Source organism: Erpetoichthys calabaricus, chromosome 4 (assembly GCF_900747795.2).
Source record: "Erpetoichthys calabaricus chromosome 4, fErpCal1.3, whole genome shotgun sequence".
NCBI lineage: Eukaryota > Metazoa > Chordata > Cladistia > Polypteriformes > Polypteridae > Erpetoichthys > Erpetoichthys calabaricus.
Window position 1 is genome coordinate 54,252,381 of NC_041397.2, and position 12,660 is coordinate 54,265,040.

General features: G+C 36.7%; 1 protein-coding gene across 1 annotated transcript in view; it reads right to left on the minus strand.

The window, feature by feature from the left end:
- The window catches only part of LOC114651090 (myosin-7-like), a 200,879-nt gene that overhangs the window by 161,968 nt on the left and 26,251 nt on the right, over window positions 1–12,660 (minus strand). The window contains exons 7-13 of the mRNA XM_051926523.1: window positions 12,217–12,309; window positions 9,614–9,677; window positions 9,091–9,189; window positions 8,172–8,275; window positions 7,944–8,082; window positions 5,298–5,416; window positions 2,696–2,845 (exon numbers count right to left, since the gene is read on the minus strand). Of these exons, the coding sequence (XP_051782483.1) occupies window positions 2,696–2,845; window positions 5,298–5,416; window positions 7,944–8,082; window positions 8,172–8,275; window positions 9,091–9,189; window positions 9,614–9,677; window positions 12,217–12,309 (768 nt within the window). The remainder of the gene's footprint in view (window positions 1–2,695; window positions 2,846–5,297; window positions 5,417–7,943; window positions 8,083–8,171; window positions 8,276–9,090; window positions 9,190–9,613; window positions 9,678–12,216; window positions 12,310–12,660) is intronic.

Consider the following 12,660-nt stretch of genomic DNA (forward strand, 5'->3'; position numbering starts at 1 on the left):
CGTTTAAGAGGGGTTTCGGAAGAGCAGCAACGTTTCCTTGGGGTGCGTTCAGCTCCCCCCCTTCACAGGGTGGGCGAGCGAAGCGAGCAGGGGGCAAAGCTCCCTAGTATGTTATATTTGCTAAATTCCCCCCTCTCTATTTGTCTTTTGCATATTATTCGTTAGTTCTTTTTGTACAACTTATTTGTTTATTCCTATATAATTCTTCATGCAAGGAAGGCTCAGAGAGTTTATATAGATTTAGCAAATAAGTTGCTAAAACAGTAAACCACATTTACAAGTACTATTAACATATTTAATATGTTAATAGTATAGCATATTCAAATATATGTTAAAATGAATATTAATATGGGAATCCTTAAACTTTGAGCAAAATGCACATTTTGTAAAAGGGGAGTGTAATAGTGTAGATTAAATATTGTAAGCAACCAAATCATTTTAGTTTTAATGCATTATTTTCTATTTAGCACTGATTTTCATTTAAATAATTTCTTTCCATTAGTCAAACTGCTATCAGACATGATATGTAGTGCCAATAAGTAAGAGATTGCTTAGCAGTATCATAGGAAAGAACTTTGTCTTGTGGTGCAGGGACAACAGCCTGCAACTTAACATCAGCAAGACAAAAGACCTAATGGTGGGCTTCCAGCATGCTGAGACGCCTCTGAGACCAGTCAACATTCAGGTGGAGGATGTGGAAGTGGTGCAGAGCTACAAGTACCTGGGGCTTCACATGAACAACAAACTGGACTGATCTAAAAACACAGTGGCACTGTACAAGAACAGACAGCACTTGCTAAGGACACCTGGGTTGTTTGATGTTTGCAGCAGGCTGCTGGAAATGTTCTATCAGTCCATAGTAGCCAGTGTGGTGTTCTACACATCAGTCTCCTGGGGAAGCAACTTGAGCACAAAAGAAGCCCAAAGCCTGAACAAACTTATCAGGAAAGCCCACTCCATTACAGGGCAAACCCTGGACACAATGGAAACTGTGGTGGTAAAGAAGATGATGGCAAAATTGGATGCCATCATGAGAAATCCCCTCCAGGAGGCACTCTCTGCTATCAGGAAATTCAATGCTTTATCCCAATGTATTCATTAAGTTAATTTTGAAATATCTGCACAATATACATTTATTTTTATTTATTGATTGATTGGCTGTATTATGTGTCCTGTGAGTCTGTATCCTTGTTTTTTGATTTTATACTGCTGTATGCATCAGAATTTCCTCATGGGATTAATAAAGTTTATCTAATCTAATCTATAGTTTAGTGTGTGCTAGCGCTAGCTTTTTATGGCAAAGGGCATTGTGTGTAAATCTGAATTAAGAAAGAAAGAAAGAAAGAAAGAAAGAAAGAAAGAAAGAAAGAAAGAAAGAAAGAAAGAAAGAAAGAATATTATCAAGTACTACATTCAACCTTAGTACAGAAACTGCCAAGATGGTTGTTGTGTACAGCTATGATTATCATTATTATTATGATTGTCAGTCAGTTTTATTGATAAACACAGACAAGCATGATCAGCATTTGAATGAATCAGTAAATGGTAGACACATAAATAAGACAGAAATTTTTGAGCTAAGGCTGTTACACACACTAATCATGGTACTGGAGAGTGCTGGTGTGTTGCATGTAGATTAGCAAGTGCAGGGAAGAACTTCTCTGTCCTCCTATAAACTTGTAAAATGTAATTAAAGTCATAGTGACAGAAGATCCTGCCAAGAAAATATATGACCAGTTATGTATACGAGCCCACTCTTATTTGGTAGGTTAATCACAATTAACCACTGATTTCAGCACAACCTTGTGTTATGGCCATGTGCTTTTTATATTTTTAGATATCACTTTGTTAGTTACAGTATATGGTAATGGAAAAATGGCAGGGATAAGATAAGGAAAGAGGGGGCATAATAAATGAGACAATATACTGTACAATTGTAAAATGTAAGGCATGATAGAAGGACCAAAGGTGGCTATAAAATCAGTGATTATTAACCCCTAGATTTTTAATGACTCAAAACATATTTATTTGCAATGAAAATTGTCTCTCCACCAATAGCATCCAATTGGAGGAGCGATGCTTTGTGGCATTTCGCCCCTTAGCAATTCTCTGAAACCAGGCAGAACTGCAATTGGTATTACTGTGTATGAATAAGGGTATATCCAAATAGTTTTATTTAGTTTCAAAATATATGCATTACAAAAAAAACAGCCAGGCAAACAATCCTGTAAAAATAAAATAACAATACATAAAATCAATGCAACATTTCAAAGAGATAAAATATATTACATCGTAATCAACGCCTATAAGTCCTACCCTTGACCAGTTCAGGGGGTTACTTGAGAAAATAGCTCATTACAATATATTTAATTCCAGATACGTGATACGCACTGTTCCATGCAGTGAGTTTGAATCTCATGTGCAGACAACATCTGTGAGGAGTTTACATGTTCTCCCTGCGTTGTTGGTTTTTCTCTCATATTGACAAAGATTAGTTAATTATTGATTCCAAACTGACCTCGTGTGAATGTGGCAGTGTATGTGAGTGAGTCCTGCAATGGACTGGTGCTTTGATTTTCTTTTGGGATAGGCCCTAATTTGGATTAATAAAGAAAGAGGAGGTGCATTAACAAGCAACTAAACTTACAGTAAAAGCTCATTTAAGAATTTTAAGATTGATGATTGAATTACTTACTTCAAATATTTCAAAGCCTGCAATGTCGAGCACTCCAATAAAAAATTGCCTGGAGAGTTTAGTGTCCAGCGTGCGGTTAATTCTGGTTACCAGCCACTTAAACATCCGATCATACACAGCTTTGGATAGAGCGCCTACAGCGTAGACAACCTACAAAACAATGCAGAAAATAAACACGACACTGAAGCACAGAATTGTTTTGACATTATCTTATATTTTTTATTATTCTATTTCAGTCATTCACAATATAATTAAAACACAATATATTTAAACACAGATCCAGACTCCACTCTCATTGGAGGTGACATGTGTTCCTTTCTTGTCCATTAACTTTTTTCCGGTTCACTTCCCATTTCCTGAAGATTGGCTTAACTGACAACTCTGAGATGAGTTCAGCTACATGCGTGAGAGTGTCCTGGTACATCATTCAGAATCTAGAGCTTGGTCCAGTACACCATTCAGAATGGCCTACTGCCTTGGAGCCGGTGCTGCCAGGATATACTGCTGGCAATGCACGTAAAGAAATCTGCTATATATTTAATTGGCTCCCCTAAGATGGCTCATTATGGGTCAGACTGTGATAAACTGAGGATTGGTTTCTGTCTTTCGCAAGATTAGAAAAGCTGATGAACAGTTTCCAGGTATTGTTAAATCAATTAATGGCTAATTTATGATTTCTACTACTGTAAATAAAATGACATTATGTATTCTGCTACATTCCTGTTAATGAGTGGCAACATGTTGCAAGTTGGTTGCACATGCAAGAGATAGTTTCACTGTACTCTTTATGTGTGACAATACTAATACTAATACTGCTTCTACTACTACTACTACTAGAGCAGGATGCACTTTTAATGGACTCAGTGTCTCTAGCTTATCTACAGTACAGAATTACGATATGTTTGAAACTTCAAATTTGAAAAAATTTGAACTTCCAAGTCTGTGGGTCAGTTGGTGAGTTTTACTATTTGCACAGTTCCCATATTTCAACATTAACTTGTGAATACTGTCCATAATAAACTTTCAATACCCAGTCGTCATCCATGTCACTGACTCTTTGGAGTCTTCACATTTTCCCTGTCTTCTTGTGAATTGTTTTTCTGGGGTTGCTGAAATCACAACTTAGGATATTCACATTAAGTGGACTGATGAGTCTAAATTGGCCTGGGAAAGTAAGTATGAGTATGTGTGTGTCTGTGTGCATGTGCATGTGCATGTGTGTGTGGGTGTGTGGGTGTGTGCATGTGTGTGTATGTGTGTGTGAACTTGCCATATCTTACATCTAACACTGCTGTGAGGAGCTCTGGCCACCAGTGACATTAAAAATGGTATCAGGAGATTAGAGAAATAAATGAAATTCTGTATGTGTCTTAACAAGCAGTCACCATTCAGAAAACTCTTACATCTCATCTTTTTGTTTTAATAATATGTATACATACAGAAAAAAATTCAAATGGAGAGAAATAAAAACAAATGTACGGTACATGTCATGAAAAGACACCAGCTGATTTGGAGAGAAAATGTACAACAGAGACTTAGACAAGGTACCCTGGCACAGTCACTGCTCTTCACTGACAGAAGCCCACTTGTTCCTTTTGCTCACCTTTAAGGTCATCCGTCTCATTTAATTGCCCAACTTTCAAAATGCATTAAGTCTTTTGAGAGACATTTTAGATCAGCTGTGTTACTCACCAAAATTGCCCTAAAATAAGGCTGAATTAGTATAAGCTGCCCTAATTTGGGGTGTTCAAAAAATTTAATGATTTTCTTCAAGAAGAACAACTACTTAATAAACAAAAATTATTACATTAAATATTTGTAATTTTATAATGTGTGCTTCATTTTCATTATTTAAAGTCAAAATATTCTTGATTGAAAAAGGAAAAACCCAAAAATGGCATAATTTTTGTGCTCACTGGCCTTGCAATTGTCTAAAAAGACACCCCACATGTCTGTGTTTAAAATTTGTAATTTTCTAACCTTCTGGGACTGGCTCTTAGAGGGCCAGGACCACTGGTAAAGAATCAAACATCAAAAATATTATCATATTCATAATCAGCAACCTTGAAATACCACAAAATGACCCTCCACGTGCTTATATTACCAATCCCCATTTTTTCAAAGTTTTGTGAAAACGAGTAACTTTGACTCCTTACATCTCATTGGAGGTGCTAAACTCTGTTTGTTGGTTGATATGGCAAGCACAACTTCAAGTCCTTCTGATTATTTTTGCTGAAGATACCTATCGGTTTATTCTTCGTCATACAGGTGCAATTTCCTGCACAAAATATGGGCCAACGATGGCCTAGAAATGAGAGCTTTTCAGGTCTAGTGGGAAAAAATAGGGGGAACCCCAAAAAGCTCAATGTTTTGCATAGCTAAACATCAAGACGAGTCGAACAGTGTTATCATATGTGGGAGTTTTCTCATACCGCTGAGTCAGGAGGCATCAGTGATTTCTTTTCACTTAACTGATTTCAGAATGTTCTTAAGTAATTCTTATATGCACAAGGGATATCAAAGGTCAAAGGAAATAATCAAGAAAAAAATCCTTTGGCCCTTGATCAACAACTGTCATAATAAAGAATGCGGTCCACATTACCTGTTCTACACTCTGACCTTTGGTCACATATTCATTTCCAACTTTGACTCTTGGATGCAGTAAGCCTTTGATAAGGTCTGCGGAGCTGATTCCCATAAGATATGCTGCCTTGTCGGTATCTGAAAAAAAATCAAAGAGATGAGATAAGTTAATGTTTAGTTCAACAGTGTAAAATGAAAATAAACCTTGGGAGGAATTTTTATGGTGCTGTAAAATACAGACATTGTTGAGTCTGACTTAATAATAAAACCACTCATAGGGTTTATTCACCATTTGTTTTTACCTAAAATATATTATTATTACAAGGAATAAACATTTTAGGAAGTAATGGAGCCCCATGACCCTAAAATATATTAAATGGTTTGAAATTACATAGGTGGCTTTCCCTCCATTAGTTTGATTTCATTTGTTGAACACTTAAATGATTTACACCTTAAAATCCCACCTTCAGGACCAAACAGGCTGAATTAAAAGAACAATATGAGGGTAAGTATTCACAGTGTACCAAACTGTGGGCAGCACAGCAGCACAGTGTTTAGTATTGCGCCATAAACACATCAATGTTTCATTTTTTGACATTTGTTTTGTTATGATAACTTATTTATTTCCACCTTGTTTGTTTATATAGTTGACCACTTTCCCAATTTGTTGCATCACCATTATGTAAATGTTTTTTTCTGTAAGCACCACCATTTTGTAAGGTTGCTTTCATGGGAACCGTCATTTTGGAACTAGGCCTGTTGTCGGGCAGGTGATACACGAATTGCATGATGTCTTCAAATTTGCATTTTAGAAGATGGTGGCATGCATTATGTATCATTCCAAATTTGATTTAATTAAGTCTAGCATGTAAGTAAATAGTCAAAATACCCAGGGAAAGATTCTGTTTTTTTAATTTTCTGTTATTTCTACATTGATTTAGGTGTTTTCCATTTCCATTTATTCACTTAGGAGATACTTTTATCACTTTCATCCAAAGTGACTTACAAAAGAGATCAACATAATCGAGTAAACACCAGTCTGGGGACAGTTTTGATGCTGGTACTACAGGACAAGCTTATGGAACTGATCATCGCAAGTGAAGAGCTTAAACTGAACAAATGCAGAACTAATTCACTTTTCTTAGTTGTATGAGCCAATATTATTTAAACAGATATTCAGAGAATAAGAGAAACTTTAAACACTTCTTTAACATACTGAGGGAGTCAGCAGTTCAGATGGAGGCTGGCAGCTCATTACACCAGTTAGGAGCTACACATAAAAAGAATCTGGTTGAGATGTGATGCCCACTATCACCAGATGCCCTGTTTTAGTCAACCTGAGGATAGGACCTCACGAGCATCTACATACACACAGTTGCTGGCTCACTGCGTACTCTGTTGGCAAGCATCAAGAATTTAAACCTAACGCATGCCGCTACAAGGATCTGAAAAAGGATTGACATGCACCAACGTCTTGGCTGGTTCAATGCAAGTTGTGCTGCTTCCTTCTGGTTCATCTACCAGGGCTGGGTAGCACATGCAGGTACTCCTGCTAATAGAGAATTACAATAGTCAAGGCATGAAAAGACCATTGCCTGGACCTTTCCCTTTTGAAATTCTGCTGAATGATATAATGACTTCTGAGTTTTGACCTTCATTAACGACCATGACTATGTTTCTGCTTTATCCTCAAAAAATACTTGAGATGATTATTAAATTTGTTCTATTGAACACAATGCACTACTTCCTCACTTGAGCCCTTGGTGGGAATTCTGGCCTGGGCACTATGAAGTCCGCATGTTTTGTCACATTCTTCTGCATTTCAAAGACGTGCAGGTTAGGTTAGTTGGTTGTTCCAAATTTACCCACTGAGAGAGGGGCCTATAATAGATTGAAAGCCCATGCAGGGCTGATTCCGGCATTTCACTGACTCCTTCCAGGATAGGTTACGGTTCCCCCTAACCACAACCCTAAAACTATAACATTTGTTTTGATGATCATTGGATAGAAGTATACAAATTTCTATCGCTTGTGATAAAGTGCTTTTGAAGTCTGGGTTGTCCAGGCTTGGACACTGTGTGGGTATTCTCTGGACACTCAAGGTATGTGGAATGGGTTATTGTTGATTCCAAACTAGTCTGGTGTGAATGGCGTGTGGGTGCATAAACATGAACAACCCGGGATACGTGCACCCAACACTTTAGTTGCTAACACTCCAGCAAACAAAGGCTGACTTCACCTTATTCTCAGAGGTTACTAAAAGGGGACAATTTGGTGTTACTTCTTCACAAAATACCTCCACAGAAAACTTTAGGTGACAAGAAACAGCAAATTACATTTACAGTAAGTATGTTGATGATGTCAAGATCAGAAGAATGATGCAGCAAAACCCAACATGTATGTATTGTACTGAAAGCGAGTATGTGTATTTTTGAGATAACACAAATAGAATAAAAGATACAAGAATGACTGTGGTGGGTTGGCACCCTGTCCAGGATTGTTTCCTGCCTTGTGCCCTGTGTTGGCTGGGATTGGCTCCAGCAGACCCCCGTGACCCTGTGTTCGGATTCAGCGGGTTGGAAAATGGATGGATGGATGCATACAAGAATGAAATACCAATTCCTGCTTAAAAAAAACTAACCCAAAGTCTAAAACTTCAACCTACTTTCAGTCCCATCTGTCTCTGCTTGCTCTTCTCTTGGCTTTTGCTTGAACTTCATGTTTCCAAAGTGCATAATAGCACCGGTCATTTTGTAGGCCCCATATTTTTCATCAGGGCTAAACCCTAGAATATCCATTGCTTTCTATTGGACAAAAAAGAAATGATGATGAGCTGTCTTCCGGGGAAAATGTGAACTTAAATTTGAGAAAAGAAAGCTAAACACAATTTTACATCTGTGGCCATAAGTTCTTCTCCATCATCCAAATTGTCAACAGTCACAACACCTTGAGAACAAAAATGGTAGTCGTAGGGGTTGGTAGACACAAGCAGCATTTCTGAAGAGAAATAAAGTTGATTACATTGATTGCATTGTGAGATACATTTCTGATGCTATTTATCCTGTTGAGAATAAGATTGATCTTTATAATAATAATTACCAGCGTGAGTATTTACAGATATGTATTTGAATCTTTCCTAAATACTAAACATCATTTTGTTGTTCAGCTTTAGATTGGTTCTTTCATTGTTCCCCAGTTTCCATCCTTCAATTTTTCCAAGTCAGATTAACAGTACTAGAGTACTTTCAGTCACCATTTATGGCACAAAGTAAAATGGCACCTTATTCTTCTGTTTATAAGCACATAAATGAATAAAATCATAAAAAGGGCCCATTTATTTCAGTTAATTGTAAATCATTGGTGTGCCACAGCCTTTCTCAGTAGCAACAGGTATAAAGCAGCAACCAACCCTGTAAGGAGTGCCAGTCAATCATGGGGTCCTCACACAGAGCTGATGTACAGTTACATTTTAATTTAGTTTAACTGGAGTACCTGGAAAAATACCAATGCAGACACAGGGCAGAACATGCCACCTTAGCACAGACAGCAGCTGGCCATGCATCTTAAGTGATGCCAGCTGCACCACCATGCCAACTCTGTACTTAAAACTTTCCCAAGTTAATACAACAGCTTATCCACTTTGAAAGCTTGAGAAAGAGCAGTGAAGATGCCATATCTACAATTTAAATGACATTTTAATTGCAAAAAACACATGATGTTTCAGGTTTTGGGGGATATATACATTTTACCTCCAATGCGTGGCCTTAGGGGTTAAGTCACAGTGTATCTGGACGAACATGCACCACACTTACCATGCAATTCCTCTTTTTTTCCCGACAGGATCTGATAAAAAATGTGATAATCTCTTTCACCTGACTGTTGAAAAATGACTCGAGATTTTTCAAGCAAGTCTGTAAAATCAAAGGGAAAGATGGAATTACTAATAATATTAATTTACAATATTATTAATATTGTAATATTAATACCATAATAAGAAATTACACTGTAACAAAACTGGCAAATTTGAGGAACAGACCTTAAGTTTTGCAGTTTTCACATTATATATTGATAAGTAAATTATATTTTCAATTACTCAATGTTGTGCTTGAATAAGATCTGAAGAGTTTGTTTTAATAACGTTTCATCTTTCCTACTTACATTTTAAAAATGTTTTATATTTTGAATGTTTTCTTTTGCTAAATGAAGTGCATCATAGGAATTCAATATTTTCCACAAATTCATGAAAAACTGCAAGGCAGACATGCAAGTTCAGGTATGTGAATACATGTTGGCACAAAACAACTCCATTATAAAAGTATCAAAATCATTACTTACAAATTTCTATATCAGCAGAGGATAGTTTACCACTTGGGCCAAAGTGAATTCTTATAAATTTCCCCTTTTAAAAGAAAAAACAAACAATATTTACTTACATTAATTTTTTTGCAGCTGCTTATAACATTATACTGTAAAGTTGAGCAGAGTCCCAGCCTTTATTAGAGACATTCTCCTTGAATAGGACACCAGTCTGTCCTACAGCACCCCCTTGTGGAGAGTCGTTAGCTAATCTAACAGCATGTGTTTGTGATTGAAGGAGAAAAATAATGTGCAGAAAAAAAAAAAGAATCGGAATGTAGGGAGAAAGTCTAAACTCCACTCTGGCAGGATCTGAGCTAGGAGCTGAACACAAGTGCTGTGATGTTGTAGCACTAACCTCTGTGCCAACAAGCCACACTTTATGTTCTGTATGAATGTAAATATGATTGTGGTGTAAAAGATGCATAAAGCCAGTGACAGGTAAAATATATGTATTACATTATGATTAACAGCTGAGCAATAAAACAACTAAACTAAACAAATCCGTAATTTCTAAAATGTTATATTACTTTCGTTACTTGATTTTTCAAAATATTAATTTATTTTAATGTCCCTGAACAGAATTTGACTACTTTGGAGTATTTGGGATATTGTCTGATGAACGATAATCTGCTTGTACTTCTCAACCCTGAGGATTCCATTAATTCTGAGTAGATTACCAACTACATTTTCAGAAATGCACCACCCGACTTGCAGAGAAGCTCCACCGTGCTTAAATGTTGGCTGCAGATTCTCATGCATGTGGCACTCTCCAGTTCTTTTACATTCAAACTATGTTTTGTTTGTGCCAATAACTTCACATTTTGACTCATCTGTACAGAGCACTGCTGGCAGTGTGATTTTGTGTGTAGATTAGTCTCTTGGCTTTGTTTCTTTGATTTTTGGTAGCATGTCTTCCATGGAAACCACTTCTGACAAGATATAGGGAGTGTACTTGGAGTCCAGTGCTTTCTGAGTTCACAGTTGACAGCCATGGTGGACCTCTTCTGATTTTGAACAAATGTCAGGTTGATGTTTCTCTCATCTGCTGCAATCAATTTCCACAGCTGACCACTATGTTTCTGGTCTTTAGACTTTCCTGATCCTTGTGGTTCTTCAGAAAGGCTTGGATAGCATATCTTCATACTTCTGTTGGCCTTGAAATTTCCCCTTCAGAGAGAATTTGCTGAGGAAGGAGTGCCGCCTTGGGTCTTGTTGCTACTCTATGGTGTAAGAATTAATGATTTGAATGCTAAAGTATCGCATCTGCCACACTTTTCGGTCTTTTCGGTAGGTTGCCCTTCACCAGTTTGACTCCTTCTACACCAGTTTCTGTTTCTGTTAATCAGTTTGATTTAATGAACACATTTCATCAGCACCTACTAGGTGTCTTTGTTTGATAGGCAGTATGCCTACTAATTAATCACATTTTTATCTAAAAAGTGGTCTGTTACTTTATTTAATGAAATACAAACATTTCTCTGAAACATTTAATTTAATTTTAATTAATCTGGACTTTTAATTATTTAAAATTATTACTATCTATTCAATTATTCATTTTTTAAAATTATTTATCTATTACAGTATTGCATAGATCTGTGTTGCACTTGTCCTGGGTTTGTGTATATGTTGTCCTGCACTCCTGCCACTGTATGCTGCAATATGATGTATGAATGGTATAGCAATAAAGCCACTTGACGGCTTGAATTGACTTGTACTGACACATTAAAGCACAAGCCAAAAGAGAAGCATCTAAGACAAAATTTATATTAACTACCATAAATATCCATCCATCCATCCATTTTCCAACCCGCTGAATCCGAACACAGGGTCACGGGGGTCTGCTGGAGCCAATCCCAGCCAACACAGGGTGCAAGGCAGGAACCAATCCAGGGCAGGGTGCCAACCCACCCTACCGTAAATATTGTAAACAAAAATTCTACACAAAGAACATGTAACTGACATTTATTTTCCTTTCACTTTGGAAAGGATTTATTCAATATTTACTACAATTTTCACAACTCAAAACAAGTGACTCAAAGGTTAAGAATTTTATCCTTATTATTTTCTGACCTTTTTTTCATAATGGTGATTTTTGAGATAATGTTTCAATATATTAACAGTGGGACAATATAAAAATATTTCCAGAAATTGATCTGTGTTACTTTATGATTTAAAATATTAACAATTTCCCTTGGTGGCACAACAGTCTAGGGTGAAAATCACAACCTGTCACTAACTGTGTATAGTGTATGCATTCTTCATTTTTCCTTTTTCATATGTTTTATCAGAATTATTACAGCCATATGTGGGTGTTTGCTAGACTGACAAGCAATCCAGATCTGCTCTCTGCCTTGTGTGTGTGCCTGCTCTATGAATGAAGGACTTCTCTAATGATACTGCAACCTTATCGGTTAAACTTGATATGTCACACTGCAATTTGTGAATCGATGGTCAGTGTATGTTGAGATGGGGTGGATTATGATATTTTCTTTTATTATATTACCTGTTGCTATTAATTGCACTCATTCCTGAACAAAATAAACAATTGATCACAAAAACGTTTCTAAAGCTGTACTAACAAATCGAGAGGAGTTATCATTCCGCAGGGTCTTTGCATTCCCAAAGGCTTCCAGGGCAGGATTAGCTTGTATGATCTGATCCTCCAGAGTCCCCTGCAAGTAAAAACAAAAATAATTTCAATTTTCCATCTGGGATTTACACATTAGGCTTTTCATAAAACCTGCCCAAGTGCCGTTGTTATTAATAGTCAACCAAGGCACTCTCATAGGCCTAAGGATTAAGCTGAGATATTTTTAAACATTTTAAATAGAGTATGAAATATTTTTAAATGTAACTTTGATTCCTCACATTTCTGTTTCTCCTAGTCTGCTAGGTTGGTTGGGACTCAGCACGGGCAACAATAAAGAGGTAAAGGGAATATGTAAAAAATATGCACATTTCTCTGAATTAATTATAAATTAAAATACAAAACAGATTATATTAGTATTTATCTTCTTTGTTAT